The sequence below is a fragment of the Thunnus thynnus genome, chromosome 3, assembly GCF_963924715.1.
Source record: "Thunnus thynnus chromosome 3, fThuThy2.1, whole genome shotgun sequence".
NCBI lineage: Eukaryota > Metazoa > Chordata > Actinopteri > Scombriformes > Scombridae > Thunnus > Thunnus thynnus.
In genome coordinates this window covers 12131390-12152373 of record NC_089519.1, presented here as the reverse complement: position 1 = coordinate 12152373, position 20984 = coordinate 12131390, and the positions used below count along the sequence as shown (strand labels likewise).

Below are 20984 nucleotides of genomic sequence, written 5' to 3'. Positions count from 1 at the left end.
GAGTTCTTAATGTCCCAGTAAAATTAAAATAGCATTAATTGACTTCAATATTGATCATGTAGAAGTAAGTAGTTGTTAACATTTTCAATATGAATCCACCAAATCTATTAATCCTCATACAAATAAGTGATGCACTCTGAGGTAGCAACCATGTGTTGCTAAGATACTGTAGGAAGATGCTGTTAACATGCAACAGTATTTCAGACAACAAAACTCTTAAACATGTAAAATGTTATTAATCTTATCAGAGGGAAATATTGATCACTTACTTGCTCAGGGACCTTTAAGGCTAGAGTAATCTTCACATGAGGAAAATAAAGAAACCATGCAAGTTTAGGTGAGCACCACATATCAAGCTTTTGTTTAGTAGTATTTTGTTTGTAAGAAATTAATTGTACAAGTTGTTAAAAACATTAATGTGCATCCGTGTACAAAGTGTGTTTTTAGGTGTGTCTACAGCACCGATATCCTGCCACAGGACACACTGGGAACCAAATGGTTCACAAGGCAAAATGAGGTAGCCACCACTGAGAACACTGATGTCCGTGGTTTTTTTGGGGTGGGGAATTTAGTGTTTTTTGCAACGTGGCAGGAGTTTATAATTTAAAAAATGGAAAATGTAACTGAACAATTAACTGACTACAAAACAACTGAGTAATTTTGGAGAGTTTCTTTTTGGTGTCTTGGTTGTTGGGGCACGGAAGAGGATTAGGGCAACGTGAAAGAGGCCCCAGTTGTTTGTTTTTTCAATAAAATATTGGCTACACCTTTCAGCAGTTAATCAAGATAGGTCAGTTCCCTTTTGTTTCCTAAGAGCCCTCAAGTCTGACACCCTAGCGGAGGATAAATTTACCATTGAAGACCACTAGAAGCTGAGTATCCCGGCTCGGTCATGCAGTGATTTGATTAAAGTAAATAAATAAAGTAATGCACCAAGCAAAGCTGGTGTAATAAACATGCATATGTAGTTATTTTATCCACATTTGCAATGGCTTTCTCCACCAAACAATTGATCATTTTAAAGAAATAAATTTCTGTGAGTCTCCTGCTAATATGACCAGCTGACACTGGGCGCGTGAGGAGAGACGCCCACGCGCATCTGGGTCTGATGCGGAACTTATAACGGTTTCTTGATAAAAACCATACACTATAAAACCAGGACTTGTGGTTATTCCTTGTGAGAATGTTAACATGAAAACATGTTAAAACTACCAGAAGAGTAGCAGACAAAAGTGGAAGTAAGGTGAGTCAAAGTGATGTAACTGGACTTACCTGACTGAATTTAAGAGAGAGCTCCTCGACGTTACGACGCTGAAGTTAGCTTCCGATTCAAGGTTAAGGGGAAAGTTAAGGGAAACATAAATAATGATGTTTAGTGGCTGATTCTTCGTTTCTTCACCACTTGCACTTGTGAAAATTGTTAGACGTGGTAGCAAAAAGTCTTAACGCTGTTTTAAAATGTATTTTTTTCTGTATTTATAAATAAAATAAAGGTTTTATAAATCTGAAAGTGGGTTTGAAGTGTCATGGCTTTTTGCTACGATGTCTTAACACTTTTTTACAAGTGTAAGTGGCGAAAAAACAAAGAATCAGCTGCTAGATATCATTGGTAATGTTTCCCTTAACTTTTCCCTCAACCAATCTGAAGCTAACTTCAGCGTCGTCTCATTGCTTTAAAGTTGCATTTTATTAGCCTGATGTACACACTGCTATTTAGCTAGCTATTGTGGACCTGCATAACAGCTAAGTTAACTTCACGTCATATTTCACACTTTAAAACGGCGGTAGGTCATTGTTTCCAGTTAAATATGTATGCTCACTGGACATAAAATCGTACATTAGGCGTTACTTTAATGTCTGACATTAATAACACAAACACAATGACAGCATCACTGCTGACTATAGTTAATGCAGATTAATTTGACATTAGAAACTCATTAATTTAGCTATCATTGAACAAAATCAAGTTTAGGCCTTAAAAGATGAGGGCTTTTTCAAGGGTTGAAAAAGTAATATTTTACATGAAGTTGCTAGTATTTTACAGTATCATGTGTGACTTTTAATGAAAGTCAATGTAGTTCAGTCTAGTTTGTGCTTTAGTGGTACTTTTGGTGACCCGTGGTGGTGGTTTGACTTTGTGGGGTTTTAGCTTTACCCAGCATGTAGAGCAATTAAACAATTATTTTCATTATTTACTAATCTGCTGATTATTTTCTCTTTTAACAGATGTATTGTTTGGTCTATTTAACATAAGAAAATATTGAAAAATCCAAACCCAAACCCCAAAGATGTATAACTTAACTATCTTTCAGGTGGTGATGATTTAGTGTTGTGAGACCCTGTTCACTGTCCCTGATTCACCTGTTGTATAAAAGATACAGCTTTTCCACTGCATGCAGGCTTTATGTCAACATACTGTGTCATTGTCTTTTCGTCTGTGACCCATTAGCATTCATCTTCACTAATACAAATGTTTTCAAACTGTTATCTCTATGCCCTCTGAATATATAGATTTAGTAAAATTTAGTAGAGTAACAGCAAAATCAGGAGTGCTTAACAGGGTCTGGACAAAAAGTAATTAAAAAAGTTTGAGCAGAAACATAAATATAGAGAATAGAAATATTTCTGTAAATAAAAAGCAGTTGTCATTAAAACATATGATATTATTTAAAGTATGAGTGATTGTGGTGAGATTCCTGGTATGCGTGTAGTGTAGTAATAACCAGTTGGTTTTGGACAAGTGAACTTTGCCTCATCCTTGACAACCTTGGCAGGTCAAATTAAACTTTCAGAATATACCAGCAACATTGGCACCTCAGGTGAACTCAAGAGTGCTTACATCATGGTTTTCAAGTGCGTTTCTATGTTTGTGACCTTTGTTCTTGCAGTATTTGTATTTGTTATTCATTCAGCCCATCTGCCTAGCGTTGCGCTCCATAGTAGTTGGACGCCATGGCTTTGAACATCCCTGGTGTGGTTGCGGTGGTGCTGTTCTACACCCTTATTCTGGCAACAGGGGTGTTTGCCGCCCGAAAGTCCAGGAAGGCTGAGAGGAAGAGCCATGGAAACAGGACTGAAGTGGTGCTTCTCGGAGACAGAAATATCAACTTGGTGGTTGGGATTTTCACCATGACTGGTAAGTTGTTCAGTTTGGCTCAGAAACTCACCTTAGCCCAGCTGATAATAGGTTATATGATCATAAACAGTCTAGTAGTTATATCAGCTGTTGGTATTATACTGTAGTTATTTTGTTTGTTTGTTTTTTATCTGAAGATCATCTCATTATTACAGGGTATCAAAGTTGTTTTCTTGTGCTAAAAGCTTAATTATCTTGAGAAAAGTCACAACAGGAAAACAAAAGTAAATTTTCTCAAAATAACAACATACTTATATTTTATGTAGATAGTGAGATAATTAGATCATGTCAGCATGCACAGATTTCTCGGCTCATATTAGCTGACTTGATGTCAATCCAGGATCATTTGAGTGCATGCTAAGACAGGCAGAAATTGTATCATGTATTTCTATTGGAGATAATATCCAAAGCAGTCTTCCTCATTTAAGAAGAAGATTATCCTAGCTGCATCTTTATAGATGATTGCAATTCAGTAATGGATATCCTTTTGATATTGTTTATTTCCTCTGGACCAAATGATGTACTGGATGAGAGGGCAGATCAGTTGGATTACATGTTACTAAAGACATGGGCTCTTATTTCGTGATTGAAGGAACAGATGCACCGTGGCTGTGGCTGTTTTCATTGCTGGTGGCTGTGTGGTGTGTATGAAATCAATCTATGGTTGCTTGCGACAGTTGCACAGGCTTTATGGACAGAATGCACATGTTGTTGATGGATTCACTGTGGTAACCTTGGTTCAGTTTTGCATATGCAGTACCAGGCTGCTGCAAAATAACAAGTTTTCAAGGCCAAATTTGGTTACATCATCGCTTTCATTCCAGCTTGTCTGGAAAAGTACTGTAACACATGTTGCATTTTTAACTGCCATGGGTAGACCAACTTAAATACCAACATCATGTGGTAGAGCAAAATCCTGACATTTCATTGACAGTATCAAAATTGTATTGGTTGAATGTAATAACGACTAAGAAAAACATCTTCAACATCACAGGAACTGTCTAGTTTAAGCCAGTAGCCTGTTTCATTCCCATTGCTGGTGGCAGTGACTCTTACTGATTCACTGCCAACTTGTTGTCTTGTTGCATGTAAACATAAACCTAAATCAGAATCTAAGAAATAAAAGCAATCTACAAAACAATGGAGGATCATTGAAATGCATTCATCTGAAACTGTGAAAAACAAACAGAATATGCACAATAGCCCCTTCCAATGTATGAATGAAGATTTTGCCCTTACATTGATCTTGCAGTTTTATGCAGTTTATTAATTTGTATAGGCATATTTATTGATGAGTATGGAATATCTGTAAGAATATAGGCTTCAAAGGAACATGAAATTTCACATGACTTTGTGTGTATGTATGTGTGTGTGTGTGTGTGTGTGTGTGTGTGTGTGTATCATTGTTCTGCAGCTACATGGGTTGGAGGTGGTTTTATCCTGGGTGTGGCTGAGGCAGTGTCCTCTCCTAAAATGGGTTTAATATGGGCTCTTATGCCCATACAGTACTCAGTGTCCTTCATCATAGGTAAGACAAGTCATACACACAAAAGACAGCAGGCCTAAGTATAGAGAAATGTAGACATTCAATAACACATACATTTCAAATGTTTTTTACAGCAGACACAACTCGATGGCTTTTATTTTCATGTTAATATGAGGTTATGCCAGATCACATTTATGCAACAAAATGTTCTGACTTCAACAATTTTTTGTATGAATTTTTTAACCCAGCTTGTCACAGTTTTTCAGCTCTTCTGATACACTCACACACAGACATACACATGTCTCAGTGTGGCTCATTTGGTCTTCATTTTCTTAATGTCATTTACGTTTTATCTCTTAGGGCAATCCAGATTGTTTTATTAAACAGCTACAGTTAAATGTAGAACACTGTAAACATTGAGGAATTTGTTTTGGTGAACTTGGTGTACTGGATATCAGCAACTTACAGTCCACTGTGCCCATAACGTCAAACAACTCAAGGACATGGTGTAGACTATAGAACACAAAGTACAGCTTTTAATACATTATCCATAAACGTCCCATTTTCCACAACTTTGCATAACATATTTGTTAATTTCTCATCCACTGCACAAGGTGGTCTTTTCTTCGCTAAGCCAATGAGGGACAAGAAATATATCACCATGATGGACCCATTCCAGGTTAAGTATGGCAAAGTACTGAGTGGTGCTCTGGTACTGCCTGCTCTGCTGGTGGATGTGCTGTGGGTGTCCTGCACTCTGCTTGGCTTGGGTAAACATACATGCTTACCAAATAAAAACACAATTTCCTTCAGCAGATTCAATTAAAGCATTTAAATGAGTTTGTTGGTTTGTCTAACAGGAGCAACGATGAGTGTGATATTGGACTTGCCTTACTCCTATTCTGCTTGGATCTCGTCAGCTGTAGCCATCATCTACACTTTGTTAGGAGGCCTTTATTCAGTGGCCTACACTGACATCATCCAGCTCTCTCTAGTATTCCTCAGTCTGGTAAATGACTATACCTTCTACTGCAACATGTGCTTATTATAAAGACATACCATATCTGTAGATGTGTATATTGACATCTAGTGTAAAGCTCCACCACCCAGCATGTATTATATCTTAATAGTAGTTCTACAGAAAGGGCATGAGAATTTTTAATTTCAAGTAATGGGATCAAATCTCACAATGTCTCAAACGCTGTTTTTGAGGTATGTTGTTTCTTAAGTACTAGGAGCAGTTTTTGCTCACAGGGTTAGAGAGAGTACAGTCACTAATAAATAAGCTTGTTTCTTCATTTGTTGTAGTTCAGTGACTGTTGTGTGGTGTGAAGGTCACAACAGTGGTTTGGACACAAAGTCCAAATTTTCCAAAACAAAATGTGGTTCTCAAGCAGTGTTGATTCTCTCAGTTCTGAAGAGAAAAAACAGTCAAGGACTGGTAAAATTTCACAAGCTGATACTGAAGCTGCTGAATGGCATCGAGATAAACTTGATGATGTCAGGAGTTTGATATATTAGTAATATTACTGAAAGCACACATTCGAAGCAACCAAAACAATTACTGCAGTCCTAGGACATCCTTGTGACCTGGTGGTCTAAGGCACATATCATGTAGTTGCAACGTTCCTGGTTCGATTCCAACAGGGAGCCTGTGATGCATGTTAGTCCCTCTTGATTTCTTTCCATGTTACCTGTCTGTTTCTACTGTTGACTGTTGACAGCAAAATCCCAAAAAATCTTTAAAAAGTCACCACAACCCAGTTAATCATGTCAGCAGTTGGCAGGTAAACTGCACATCACCTCGGGGGAACTTGGTCCTCAGAAAACTTCTCAAGAGAGAGCAAATCTTTTAAATTCACCCCTTTTGAACTTTTCATTGGAAAGGGGAAAAAACACAAAAAACAGGACTGTTCTGGACCACGACCTATGACAAACAGCAATTTTGAGTTTGATGTGGAAATACAATAGATTTAACATGAGGTGATGTTTATATTTTACCATCTGACAAACCGACTTCCTGTGCTAAGGCCTTCAGTCTGATGATCTCATTATCTGTTTGCAGTGGTTGTGTATCCCCTTCCTTCTGCTCAACCCCAGTTCTACAAACATTGCCCAGACTGCTTTTAACCATACATTCCAAGAACCCTGGGTTGGCACTCTGGAGCGGGACAACATCTGGAAGTGGATTGATGACTTTTTAATGCTGGTGAGTTTAATATGTCTCAGCAGATTTCATTCACATACAAGATAATCTCATAGACATGTTATATTTTTCCCAGTTACATCCATAAGCTCAGACTGACCAACACTGCACTTGCAGTGTTGCATTACATGCATTTTTTAGAAACCCTATTCCCCAGCTAGCTTCTTTGGCCATTTAAACAAAAAAAACTTGTTTCTAATCATCTATGTACGTACGTGCAGGACATCATTACACAGAGCCAGTGCATTGTTGTATTCAAACTAATGAAATACAAAGTCAACAGCTGACTATTTTTGAAGTTCAGAAACATTTCAAATGCTCCAAAAGTAAATAAATTGAGAATCAGCATCTTTTATCACTACAGTTAAAATGTGTGCATGTACTATAAATGTACTCATTAACATATGCTTTGACTTTTGTGAGGCAAGACGTACCACTGACTTCAAACAAAAAAAAAGGAAAGGGATGCTATTAATATCTAGGCAATAGATGCAAAGGAATTTGAATTCCGTCAGTTAAAATTGTTTCAGCTCACTGGGACTCATGTCCAACCACTAAAGTACATGCTGTAGCAGTGGTAATTCTAATAGCTGAACATGGGCAGGTGCAGAAAGTGAGACAGTCTTATTTAATTGGCAAGCTTGCAGTTGGCAGCATGAAGACAGTCCAAACAGACAAACGGAAAGATCAAAAGCAGGCAAGCGGTCATGCAGGCAGATGTAGGCAGACAGAACTGGACTGAGACTAGAAACCTTGGTGGACATTGATGATCTGGCAGATTTAGCTGGCTAAAATACTATACTGTATGGTGGGGGCTGATTAGGAAATAGGGGAATTTCAGCAGTCTTGGCTGATGAGAAGAACTGGTGACTGGAGAATGACGAGAGGACAGGTCAGCAGTTGAATTATGTTGCCTCTTACTTACATTGCAGGTACACTACACACAGTAAATGAACTAATTAAGTATTGGTGAACATGTAACTTGTTTTGGTCTGTTGGTGGACAAGAGACTGAGGGCCCTATTTTCATGGCAGCACAACAACCAGTGCAAGTAGCAATATCCCAGTTTGCAGATACAGGTGGGAGGTTGCGCAAAGCAAAAGTTGATATTTTGATACTCTGGTACTGTGGCACAATAGATGTCCCTGAACCACGTCTGTTTTTGGCACATCAATCTGCTGACAGTTTGATCATTATATTTAGAAGGAGGTAGGGAGGGGTTTTATTTTGTGTGGTGTGTTACAACAAAATGTTCTAAATAAATAACAATGTTTAAATTGAGAAGTTTGGACTTATCATCTGGTTTATTGTTACCTTATTAAGTTTATACAGTTAGGCGAACCCAGGAGGACACTTGGTTACAATACCATTACACTATTCTATGCCTCTTAAAGAAAACTGAGACTATACATGCCCCCAGACACACCTGGCAGAGATCTGAAATCTACTGAATGCACTCTTCTAGTTAATCCTGTACATCATAGCCTCCGTTACAACTTTTTTAAAGCAAAAGTAACGTTTCACATTTTATTCTTGAAATTAATTATGGTGCAAAGACTGTTGTGTAACATCAATTACTAAATGAATAATTAGAGTAGAATTGAAGATGAAGATGATGAAGTGGTTGAAATAGCAGTAGATTGATGCGATCATATAAACGGCTTCACCACATTTTTAAATAATTTATTTCTACTGTCAATGTACAAACTCTAACCCCCTCTATCTGCCTGTCTGAACTGATGTTGTCATGCTTCATTATGATTGGCTCAGCTGTTTCATAGCTCGGAGAGAGAGTGTATTTATTAATCACCACACCTGCTGAACACTTTTCCACTTCACCCAGCCCTTTTGCTCCGTGCTGCTGCGCATGCAAGAACCAAAATAGTGCACTTGGAGACACCCACATAATCCCTGAGCCCAAGAACTAACACTGTGCACTTGTTGTTGTGCTTGTGTGGTTAAAATAGGCCCTAAATACACAGAAACACAGTAAACAGACATTAGCTGTCTGTGAACACCATCAAAACAGGCTAAAGTCAGTAGACAAAGATGTTTCAGAAACAAAGACAAAGAAGTTTCAGTCATTTTTTAATACACTAAAATGTTTTGTTTGACACAGTTAGACACACAAGGTGTGTCCAAACATTTGACTGGCACTGTATATAGCATTTTAAAAAACTGTTGTAAGGTAAAGGTCAACAGAGTGGTTCAGTGGTTAGAGGATCTGTGGTCTGAATGTCAGCCCTAAGTTTCTCTGTTCCCCTGTGGTTAATCTACTTTATCTGTTTCAAAGACAGTAGGGTGAACTGGAGAGTTTTGATTTCCAGTGTGGGACCTTTCTAGAGTGTTGTCCTGCCTTTTGCCCTTAAATAGGATAAAGTGTACTGAGAACAAATATTTCAGTTTGTATGATCTTGTTTCTCCCTGATCTTATTCACAGAAAATGTCCTTCAGTCTGACCGAGAAGTATCTGTATATTCTCATCTTTTCTTGTCATCATTATGCATCTTCCTCCTCCCCTTCTGCCCTTTTTTCTAGGGTCTCGGTAGTGTTTCATTTCAGACCTTCCACCAGAGGACGCTGTCTGCCTCCTCATCAGTAACAGCTCAGTTGACCTGCTTTGCTGCTGCAATTGTCATTGCCATACTGGGAATTCCCCCTGTCTTGGTTGGAGCTGTTGCCGCTTCCACAGGTGGGAATTATGTTATAGGTGACAGATCTTTAATAAAGATCATGGACGGGAGCAATTGGTGTTCTTTGGCCTAATTGTCAGCTGTTTTGCAATATGTCAGAGAAACTGCTCTTCTTGGCTAGTTGCCTTCCTAAGCCTACATGTGCCCTCTGTACATTACCAAGAGTTAATGTGACAAAGGCTTATTTTAAGCAGTGCGGAAGGTAAGACATTTCATCCCCTTGGGGCTTCCCCTAGCAATACAAACACAGATTCATGTTGCTGTGTTGGTGCCAAACTCTCATTTGACAAGATAGCACTCATTTCTGGCCTTTCTGTTTTGCTGATTTACTATAGAATACTCAGTGCTTATTTCTTGACAACTCTGTGATAAACAGAGTTCCTTGTCACACCAGTAATCAGCCCTGCTAATAACACTCACATTTTAATACTTTTGTACTTGATACTTCCTAAATAGTCATCTATTACAGATTATGCTTTAAGGAAAAATAGATAATATTGTTTGTTGAATGGTTAACAAACAACAGTTATTCAGTTCAGTGTTGCTCACCATAACACACTATGTTTATCTAACAAATGTGCTGAATGCATTTGCTTCCTCATAAAGCATTTGCAAATGTTTCTTAAAAGTTTTAAACCTGCATTGTGTACATCCATGTTCACTAGCTTGCAGGGTTCTTTTTCCCTGCCTTTGGTGGCCCAATGCTATGAATCTTGGCACATATCTGCCACATGTAGATTATTGGAATAGTGTGAAACCATTGGCAGGGCTGTGTATCATGTCAGCCAAGGAAAACAGGGACCCACTCATAAAAAAAACTGCTCCATAGCTGTGCTAAAGGTCAAAAACTCCACAATCAATCAAATGTCTATTTCTGACATGAAGGGAGTTGCTCAGTGATGAACCTGCAGAGAGTTATCCCCTCAGCTCCATGGTGCTTTTTAATTTCGTTCACTCCCACTCTCCAACAGGCACCTGTTTACAGTGAAAAATATATTAACCTATAGCATAATCTTTGAATAAAAGGAAAGTACTTGAAAGTCTGTACAGTGTTTTTTCTTTTCCATTGATAATGGAGGGTTATGACAAATACCTGTCTGGTAAGGATTAGCCTATTTGCTGAAGTGCAGTGGTGATGAATGTACCGTTGATCAGATCAGTGCTTCAAACAGGTAAATAAATGGGGATGATTCTGGGACTACAGAATGTATGTAGTATTTAGCATAAACTATCTGATCACTCATCCTCCTTCACTGAAGAATAGAGCCCAGGTTTCTGTATGAGTGCTGTGCTAACCTGTTATTTCTCTTGTCCAGACTGGAACCTGACTCTCTATGGTTCTCCAGCTCCATATATGCGTGGTGAACAGAGTTTGGTCCTGCCCCTGACCCTACAATACCTCACTCCGTCTTACATCTCAATCATTGGAATCGGAGCTGTGGCCGCTGCAGTCATGTCATCCATTGACTCTGCCCTGTTGTCTGCAACCTCTGTTTTCTCTTCAAACATCTACAAAAACATCCTACGTAAACAGGTAAGGAGTACAAGATGTTCATGATGGGGGCTCATGGGCCAATTCAGTGGTTTCCCTGTCAATTTCCATTTGGTATCAAAGAAAAAAACTAAAGAAAACAGATCTTTTTAAAAAAGCATAGGTAAATTAATGAATAATAAAGTGTCTCCATTTGTATGGCTCCATGTCCCTAGGCATCAGACTATGAAATGCAATGGGTGATTCGAGTCACAGTGGTGGTGGTGGGTCTGGTTGGGACATCCATAACATTCTACACCAACAGCACCCTGGTCCTCTGGATTCTTGGAGCAGATGTTTCCTACACTCTTATATTCCCCCATTTGGTCTCTTTGCTCTTCTTTAAAGTGACAAATGGCTATGGTGCCACAGTGGGTTACATCACAGGGCTGACTGTAAGGATTTTGTTGGGAGAAAATGCTGTAGGTCTCCCTGTTGTTCTTCATCTTCCTGGTTGCACACTGGAAGATGGCATCTATATCCAAAAATCCCCTGTCAGGACAGTCTCCATGTTCTGCACTTTGGTAACCATCTTAGTTTTTTCCTCACTGGCTTTGTTCATGTTCAACCATGGCCTGTTGCCTGAGAGGTGGGACCTTTTCAAAGTGAAACGTAATGTTACTGTATCACCAGTGAATGTCACACAGAACCTCAACGAGGAAGCTGAAAGTGAGACAGAATGTGATGAAAACAGACATGGAGTTGCATTACAGCCAATGTTGCAGAATGGATTGTAACCCTTTGTTTTTCCTTTTGTTGCTAGCCTACATTTTATATGATCTTAATAATTGTGTATAGAAATTGCGAGTTATAGTTGTCTTATTCTGACCTACTAACAAACTGCTAATAGTTGCTAATGAGGTATTTCACATTCTTAACCTTTTCTTTCAGTGCATATGTATATTGTACATATTTGTTTGTTTCTTTGACACAAGTTATATGAAAAAGTCATTGCGTGGTGAAAAGGGGATATATGTTGTGTGTGTGCCTCTGTCTGTTGTGTAGCTAGGAGAATGGCTTTGAGCTTAAAACGATCCTAATAAACAAATACATTCATCTCAAAAATCAGTAGAAATCAAAACAAAGATATCATACTTTTAAAAAGTTAATGAGTGAGCAACATATGGTATGACTAACATAGCAATTCAAGCTCCAAACCACAACAACATATACAAAGAATATGACATGCACATGGCTGCTCTGTGTGTAGTTGCTCTTGCTAATACTGACTGTCTGGTCTGTGCCTTCAAACTGCTATATTCCAATACAAGGGAAAGCCACAACTAACCAAACTACAGTATAAACAAAGAAAAACTTAAAGCTGCAGCCACAAAATCAAAATGTATGTCTGCACATGAATTATCTATTTAATGTTTTTTATTATCTAGTTGTGCCCTCTATGTATTTCACCTGGACAATGCCAGACCATGACTGAACACCAAACATTACTGTCCATCGCTGTCATACCAAAGCTAAGCTTTTTTGGGCATGGATGTAATGTAATTATACCAATATATTATACAGCTACCCATCAATACATATACTTTGTATACTACATTATACTTTTATTGTACTATTATTAGGATTATACTAGTATCAAAATGTATGCAGCTTATTTTTATGTATTTTTAACTTTTTCCTGTATTGTGTTACTTGTTAATTGTACTACCCTGCGTCCCTCTGCAAATTGCCCCTCGTGTACAATACCTGGCTTACATTATACTTGGAGTGTAGACAGTGTTGTGTTAAAATTAACTGTGTGAAATCACAATTTCCAAATTGCCAATTGGGTGTACCACAAAGCTCAATATTGGGTCCTTTGCTCTTCTGCTTATGTGGGTGTCACATTTATGCAAATAACACAATCATTTATGTAACAGCAGAAACTCCTCAGCAGGTTGCAGAACTCTTAATAGGCACCTAGTCTGTGTCTCCCAGTAGCTGCTTTGTAACGTTCTCAATGTGCTTTTCATTTAAGAGAAAAGTGTTGGATAGATTTATGGTCAATATTCGCCCAAAGAAAATTGAGGAAGTACCTTGGTGTCATTTGGGACTTTCAACTTAAATTTGATGCATATATTAGGAAATTGTCCAAGACTATCTAAACCAATTTAAACTTTTTGTTTTATAAGACCATGTATCTCTCTCAAAACACCTCAAATGTATATATATATGCATGCCATGATTTTAATCACATATATCCTACTGTGTGATTATCTGGTGCCAGGCCTCCCAACCAGTAATCAAGCCTAATGTCACTTTACAAACAAACCGTTAAGATGATGGATTAGAGACCAATGAAAGGACACCATTGGCTAATTATTCAAAAATATAATTTGATGGCCAAGAGAAAACCTGTAAAAAAAGTAGAGTGGGTTGTCCACTAATTGGAAGATCGGCAGTTCGATTCCTGGCTCCTCCAGTTTGCATGTCAGAGTGCCCTTGGGCAAGATTCTGAACCCCCTATTGCTCCTAATGGCTGTGCCATCAGCGTATGAATGTGTGTGTGAATGAGTGAATGTGGCTTGCAGTGTAAAAGCGCTCTGAGCTGTTGGAAGACTAGAAAGGCACAGTCCATTTACCATTTACCATTCATAAAAACAGTAATTGAAGTTTTCTTGCCCCAGATATAATAAGAATATAAGGTTTTCACTACACAAGTGACACAAAGGCTTAAACAACAACAAAAACGTGAACACTGAAATAAATAAAATAAAATTGAATTCACTTGTCACATCTATACATTGTTCCATACTGTATGTTATTACTCTCATAGATATGCTGTCACATCTACAGTGTATTCAAATGTATACACAGTCATGTACAATAAACACACAGACACATGCACATACACATGTACACATTTTTGTGTGGCTGTTTTAAACCTACTGTAGATTTAAGAGCCTTACCAGGGACAGGGGCTTCAAATTAGCTTTAGCTAGATGCCCACAAGCATTACATCTATTGTATTGCTTATCCTTATGTAACAATGTATGTATGATCTAAATAAATAAGTCTAATTCCCCCAAGTTACACCTTCACAAATTTTGTACTTGCTTTTATTGTTAAGTTTAATTTGTGCTGTTTTTAGCTGTAGTTTAGTAAGTAATGAATGTGCATAGAATAAAGCTGGATTTGACCTGTGTTTGTATTAGGAAATTTTGGTTGTTGACCTTTTAAATCTATGCTACTCTCTTCTACATTAAGACGGATATCGATGTCTATTGTGACTATGATACAGAAACTACCTCTCATAACTTGCCCTTGAGAAGGCTTTCCCCTACGCACCAGAGAGACTGATAAGAGTTGAACATTCTTCTCAGAGTTACGCAATCATTTTCAGATTAAAAAAAAAATCATGCCAGTGAGCTAAAATTGCACTACATTAGTGTAACATAAGCTTTAAAGGGCAGTTAATCTTACCTCTTCAAAAGCAACTGGTCTTGTGTCACAGTTGACCTGTGATTTAAAACAGGTTCTGCAAATTAGGTCGGTATGTAAATGATGACTCTTTTTACCTGCAGTACAAATCACTACGGACATTCCTCATTAGTGTAGTAAATAAGCCAAATATTTTGTCTAACCTGCAAAGAGACAGTCATCTACTTAATGACTTGTCTAGAGTTGACCTTTTGTCAGCATGAGGTTGTCACCATATGCCTCTGGCACAGATGGATGAGGTTGTATAGGGCCTAAAAAGGCCTCTAAGCCAACATATGGGTCAATCTATTTTAGAACAGGAAGACTTTATAGGCCAGCATCATAAATATAAACATGAACCCTTGACACACATGTTCCTTTGTGGTGAGAGTGGTGTCAAAAGATCCTAAAACCAAGCATGTAACCAAGGCTGTGGCCCTTGGTTCAGAAACAGAAATAGTTCTCAAGTTTTTGATGACTAAGCCTTTGATGGGAGGCATATTTAAAGCCACTGAAGACATGTAATACATGTCTTATGTAATACATTTGAGAAATAAGTAAATCATGGCTCCAGCTAAATAGTGTGTTCCTAACTAAATTCTGGGGGGGAAAAACAATATCATGATCACTTGTACAATGTAATGTTGTCCCTTGCAATAGCCCTGTGCAAATAATACCACAAACCCAATCTGAGTTGTGGCATAGCCAAACACACAAATGCAAGTTATCCTGTAGTCTGACAGTTAAAATGAGCTTATTTTGTATTGCTTTACAGAAGTCAACAGAATTATTACAACTTGCTAAGGTACAGGGTGTCCCTCTAACAAGAGAGAAATGTAGACTACTGACCTACTTAACCCCACTAGACACTTTGACATGTGTGTGTACAGTCTAAATACAGCTTAGGATGTTGGGAATGTTATTATTTGGTCATGAACCAACGTATTGAACAAATTAAAACTTTGACTTGATGATGGCACGAAAGGAAACGTCAGATGTTCACCAACGTCATTAGGATTCATCCTCTGATGACTCAAAATGTCTACCAAATTTCATGGCAATCCATTTAACAGTTGTTTGATATATTTCAGTCTGGACCAAAGTGGTGGACTAACTAACAGAAAGACTGACATTGCACTCCCTACAGCTATGCTGCTAGCAAGGCTAAAAAAACAAACAAACCATCTTTTTTTTCATGCTGCCAGTTTTCTCTACCCGGACATTAAACAGTATAATTTGTAATATAATCTTCATTCAAAAAACTCAAATGAAATCAACATCTGGTGTGTTCATGCTTTGCCTTGAAAACAGCAGACGTTGTCCTCAGAAAACTTGCACGCAGTTTTTCAAGGTACTGGGCAGATAGGTTGTTCCAAGCATCTTGGAGATGTTGCCACAGTTGTGGCTGTGGATTTAGGCATCTCAGTTGCTTCTGTCTCTTCATGTAATCCCGGAATGACTCCATGATGTTGAGATCCGGGCTCTGTGGGGGCCAAACCATCTGTGGCAGGACTCTTTGTTCTTTTTGTTGATGGAGATGTTGGAGATAGTTCTTTACGACTCTGGCTGGATGTGTTGGGTCGTTGTCATGCTGCAGAATAAATTTGGGACCCATCAGATACCTCCCTGATGGTGTTACATAATGGATAAGAATCTAAACATCTAAAGTGCTGAAAATCTTTGCACAGCACTAGTTGTACATTCCACAGATACCCTGCAGGCCAGTTCCCTTCATCTGTCAGATGCAGTCTTGTAGCCTGTCATGTCTTTCTGTTGAAACCTGTCTCTGCCTCTCTGTCAGAACCTGTTTGTGCTTCTATCCTCTGCCAACATTCTGCCTATCTTCCACTTCTACTATGCGTGTCTGCTTGATCTGACTGGCCTACTTGTTGACAGCTGTTGAAAGACCTTGTCCTTGAAAACTCCTTATAAAGGTAGAGTCAGTCATCCTGGAGAAAGATTGCTTATATTTGGACTGAACATCCAAATAAATACAGCCCTCCTTTTGTGCTCCTTAAGAAGCTCCGCCCCCCCCCCAATTCTTGGCATTGCCAAGGCAATGACTGAAAGAGAAATATGGCGGATGCAATGCATCAACTGTAGAGTCACCTCTGTTCCTCTCACTCATTATTATGGGCAGGAAAAAAAATTGTCTTGTGAGTACAACAGTCAGTCCACACGCTCCACCTCCCCACTTCTCACCTGACCTGCATTCAGTGTCTCTGTCCACAGAAGCAGCCGTCTGTCAGCTGCAGCTCCTGGAGATCTGAGAGGACAGTGGCCAGATGAACTGCCTTCACCAGGCTGGCTGACAGTAGAAATTTACTGAACCAAAATAGTTTTCGTGTCGGCTCCACAGGAAGAAATCGACAGTGTTTGTTTTTATTGATTCATTGACATAGTTAATAAGTGGAAAACATATACAGCAGGATATTTGTGTGATTTAAACAGCTGCCTGCTCAGATTACGCTTCAATAAGGGGGTTCCCCATGAGACTGTCTCAGATTCAGTGTGGATTGATACATTCAATAAAATGGAAGTGTATCTGTACTGTGAGAAACACATTCTATGTGGCCACAGCCTCTCTCTCTCCAGTTCACCAGCCCTCCCCCACCATTCAACAGGTGTTGAGACGGGAGACTATCATCTCCTCACAAAGACAGCTGCTCTGATGACTTCCTCCTGCCCTGTGCATGAGCAGGAACACCAGATGTTGCTGATTGGCTGAGGTAGAGTTGTGTGGCTCGCTCCAAGCCACTGTGTTTACATGCCCATTTACAGAGCCAGTGCTGTGTATGAACACCAGATTTTTTTTCAGCGCACACACAGAATAGACAGCTAGCAGACCATGAGGAGATATTTGCTGAATTTGACAAAAAGTGAATTGGATTAGAATCACTGACTCTACCTTTAACTCTATCTGCCGTCTGCATTGGAGTTCAATTCCTAAGTAACCTGGTTTTTGACAACTTTATTGAGTTGTGGTAACTGACTTTTAATTGTTCTTCCTTCGCTCCAAAAACAATTATTTCAGTTTTATTTTTAACTGAAGGAAATTTTGCCTTGCCTAAGCATTGGTTTGTTCAGTGCACTTACTCAATGCTTGTATGTGATCAAAGTCCCAGTGATATAGTTATGTAAATTTGTGTGTCTACATAATTATAGCAAGATATTTGCTGTTTTCTATAGTCTGAGCAAGTGGGAGTATGTAGATGTTGAACAGAAAAGGCACCAGAATGGAGCCTTGGGGATCTCCACGTGTCATTTTTGTATGCTTAGATGTGTAGTTACCTATAGACACAAGGTAGACCCTGTCCTTTAAGTAGGATTCAAACCAATTTAGTACTGTCACACCCAGTTTTCCAGTCGGTCTAATAATATGTTGTGGTCAACCGTGTAGAATGCAGCACTGAGATCCAATAATACTAAGACTGAAATTCTGACACTGTCTGTGTTAAAGTGGATGTCATTCAAGACATTTGCAAGAGTCTCAGTGCTGTGGTCAAAATCCTGATTGGATTTTCATTGATTTTACTTAAAAACAGGAGGTTTGATATGGGCCTATAATTGTTCATTAGTGAAGTGTCTAGATTGTTCTTTTTTAAGAGTGGCTTGATCACGGCAGTTTTCAGGGCCTGTGGGAAGAAATCAAATTCAAGAGTCAAATTGATTACATGACTTAGTGGACAAAACTTCAGCGACTACATGTCATAACAAAACCTGGAGATTTGTTTTTCGCCACCTGCGTTCAGCTTTTCAACACTCTCTTTTTCTACAGTTTTTACTAGAGTAGCATTTCACAATGGAGATCTTTTCTTACCAGAGACCACCTTTACCTTAGTGGGTGCAATGGGATCATTAGCATTTGTAACTTTGGAACTGAAATTATCTACAAGCTCTTTAACTGAGACCCAAGAGAGGGCAGGTGTGGAAGAGAAAGCATGAATAAATATTTCACTGGTGTTTTCATTGATTTTGTGATTACCTCTGATTGAGCATTTGTGTGCACAGAGATAGCACTCTCAAAGAAAACACAGGAATGATCAGAAAGAGCAACATTAGTCACCACAGCCTTAGAAATGTTCAGACTCTTAGAGAAGATTAAGTCCAGAGTGTGCACCTTGATGTGTGTGGGCTCTGTCACATGCTGAGTCAGTCCACAGTTATCAAAAACACAACACAGTTCTTTAATGCTGCTGTCCTGAGGGTGGTCCACATGGATGTTAAAATTACCCACAATAACTACCGTCAAAGTCAAGACTGTAGACAGCTCAGCAAAGTCATCACAAAAGTTAGGGCAGTATTTAAGTGGCCTGTAGATGTTAAAGGATATAGCTCAAGAAGGGAAATTCAACTGAACAGCCACATATTCAAAAGATGCAAAATTTCATCTGCATTGAAGGGAATCATTAAACAAAATGGCAATTTTACCTCCTCTCTTATGCACTTTAGTTTCACTCATCAAACTGAAGTTGGGAGGGTGCTGACTCAGTAAGAACTACTGCACTGCTGTTATCTTAGTTATCTTAAGTTTCACTTAAAAACATGAGATCATGATTGCTCTTCATAAGGAAATCATTGATTTAAAGTGAATTGCCGGCCAAAGCAACAGGCTGTGGCTGACAAGATAAGGATGTTAGATTTGATAAATTTGCAGAATCAGTCGAGTACATCCTGTTTTCTCAGAAATTAGTCAGATTTGATACTTGATTAGAGTGCACAATTCTTTTTCTATTACCTATCAAGCACAGGCATAGAGAAAGCTACCGGCACACTGGGCTATGGCTTGTCCTGGGAGTGGTTTGGTCCCAGCAATAACCAGCTCTTACTTGAGGAGGGGGGAGGAGGGGGTGGTGAGAAGGGTGACCTGAGTGGAGTTTGAGGGGTTGAAGAAGGTGAATCCTCACAGGTGGCAGTTGGTATGTGAGGTGAAGAATCTCCCTCTTGGCTCTGATGTCTCTCATGTTTTAAGCTCTCTTCAGGCAGGGGCCGAGGTGGCTGAAAGGTGGCTTTTAGAATTTTGCAACAATGGAAATATTTATGAAGTATTATTACTGATAACACCTCGCTTTAGAAATATATTCCTACAGTGTTTTAATACACCACAATCTGACTTGACATGGCATTTAAGTACAGTGTTTCCTCTTTATCACCGCTAATGATGTTGCGCAACTTCCACATCGTCACGACAAGCGTGTCACGACTGTTTTGCATCATTGTTCTCGTATGTGCTTTAAGGTGTACAATTGCTCATATCCCCTGTGGTTTGATGACACAGACGAAAACGCTCCGATTCGAGACTTGTCCCAACTAATGTGGCAAAATTTACAATGTTCCTCATCAGTTTCTGGGCATACTGTTTGTTCATTTGTTTCAAATCCTACGTATCGATAAACATGCTCTCTAAGGTTAAACTTGGACAAAGAACAACGTTTCACAATCACCTCACTAGTACCATTTGCAGTTTTGATTTTATGTATCCCTTCCAAAGTGTTAGAAGTTGCTACAGGCAGGTCTCTGAACAGAAGTACATGTACTCTGTGTGACAGAGGAAACACACTCACACACCAGAGACGTCATGGAAAAACACTCCACTGTGAGCTCTCTCTCTCTCTCTCATGCATGGTAGAGTAAGCCAGGTGGTTCAGTGTATTTTCACTTCTAACAGATACTGTTGCTGTCATTATAAGGTTATAACTGTTGCAATACTATATAAAGTTAAAGATCTTCTGAATCAAGCTCGTTGTATACTTTATACTGTTCCTTCATAGTCCCATATCCAGCTTACTGTGTGGAAGTGTGGGAAAATACATATAAAACAAACACTAATCCAGTCTTCATCCTTCAAAAGAGAGCCATAAGAATTGTAAACAAAACCACTTATAAAGAACCAACAAACCCAGTCTTTATTAAATTAAAGGCTCTAAAATTAAAGGATTTGGTCGACTTTAAAATGGTTCAAATTATGTACAAAGTTAAAAATCAATCAGAACCTGAAAGTATCCAAAAGTTGTTTCAAATGAGAGAAAGTCAACATGTCTTTAGAGGTATTTGTGTGTTCAAAAAAACAATTAGTGAGGACTAATGTAAAATATTGTATTACAATCAAAGGCGTTAATTTATGGAACAGCTGTAGTGAGGAACAGAAAACATGTTAAACTTTTAGTAAGTTTAAACAGACATATGTAAGTTATTATTGATTTGTTTTGTTTGTTTTGTCCTGATTGTTTTGTTTTTGTTTGTTTTGATTGTTTAGTTTTTGATTGTTTTGTTTTGTTGTTTGAAGTTACCTTTTGAGATTACACATAACATGTTATAAGAGTCAGCATTATAAGCTGCAGCTTCAGCCTACGCCTTCTTTTTAAATTGCAGGAAAAAAAACCTTTTAGCTGCTTTATTTAAGTATCTGTCTCTTTTTTGTGTGTCCGTGTATGTATAAAAAATGACTGTATGTTCAGACTGGGAAAAAAATAAATTCTAAATGTTAGCCTTTGTGTCACATTTTTTGTTTT

General features: G+C 38.6%; 1 protein-coding gene across 6 annotated transcripts; it reads left to right on the top strand.

Moving 5' to 3' along the window:
- The first annotated feature begins 1082 nt into the window (after window positions 1–1082).
- LOC137179510 (high-affinity choline transporter 1-like) lies at window positions 1083–20959 on the top strand. 6 transcript variants are annotated; one of them, XM_067584235.1, is made up of 9 exons: window positions 1083–1243; window positions 2913–3136; window positions 4551–4664; window positions 5237–5392; window positions 5483–5631; window positions 6688–6831; window positions 9367–9520; window positions 10838–11055; window positions 11229–20959. In XM_067584235.1, the coding sequence occupies exons 2-9, from the start codon at window positions 2953–2955 to the stop codon at window positions 11787–11789; spliced, it is 1680 nt and encodes a 559-aa protein (XP_067440336.1). In that variant the 5' UTR covers window positions 1083–1243; window positions 2913–2952; the 3' UTR covers window positions 11790–20959. The 6 variants fall into 6 exon arrangements, with proteins under 6 accessions (XP_067440336.1, XP_067440337.1, XP_067440340.1 ...); XM_067584236.1 differs by having other exon boundaries at window positions 2889–3136; XM_067584239.1 differs by having other exon boundaries at window positions 1084–1243; window positions 3017–3136.
- The last annotated feature ends 25 nt before the right edge of the window (window positions 20960–20984 follow it).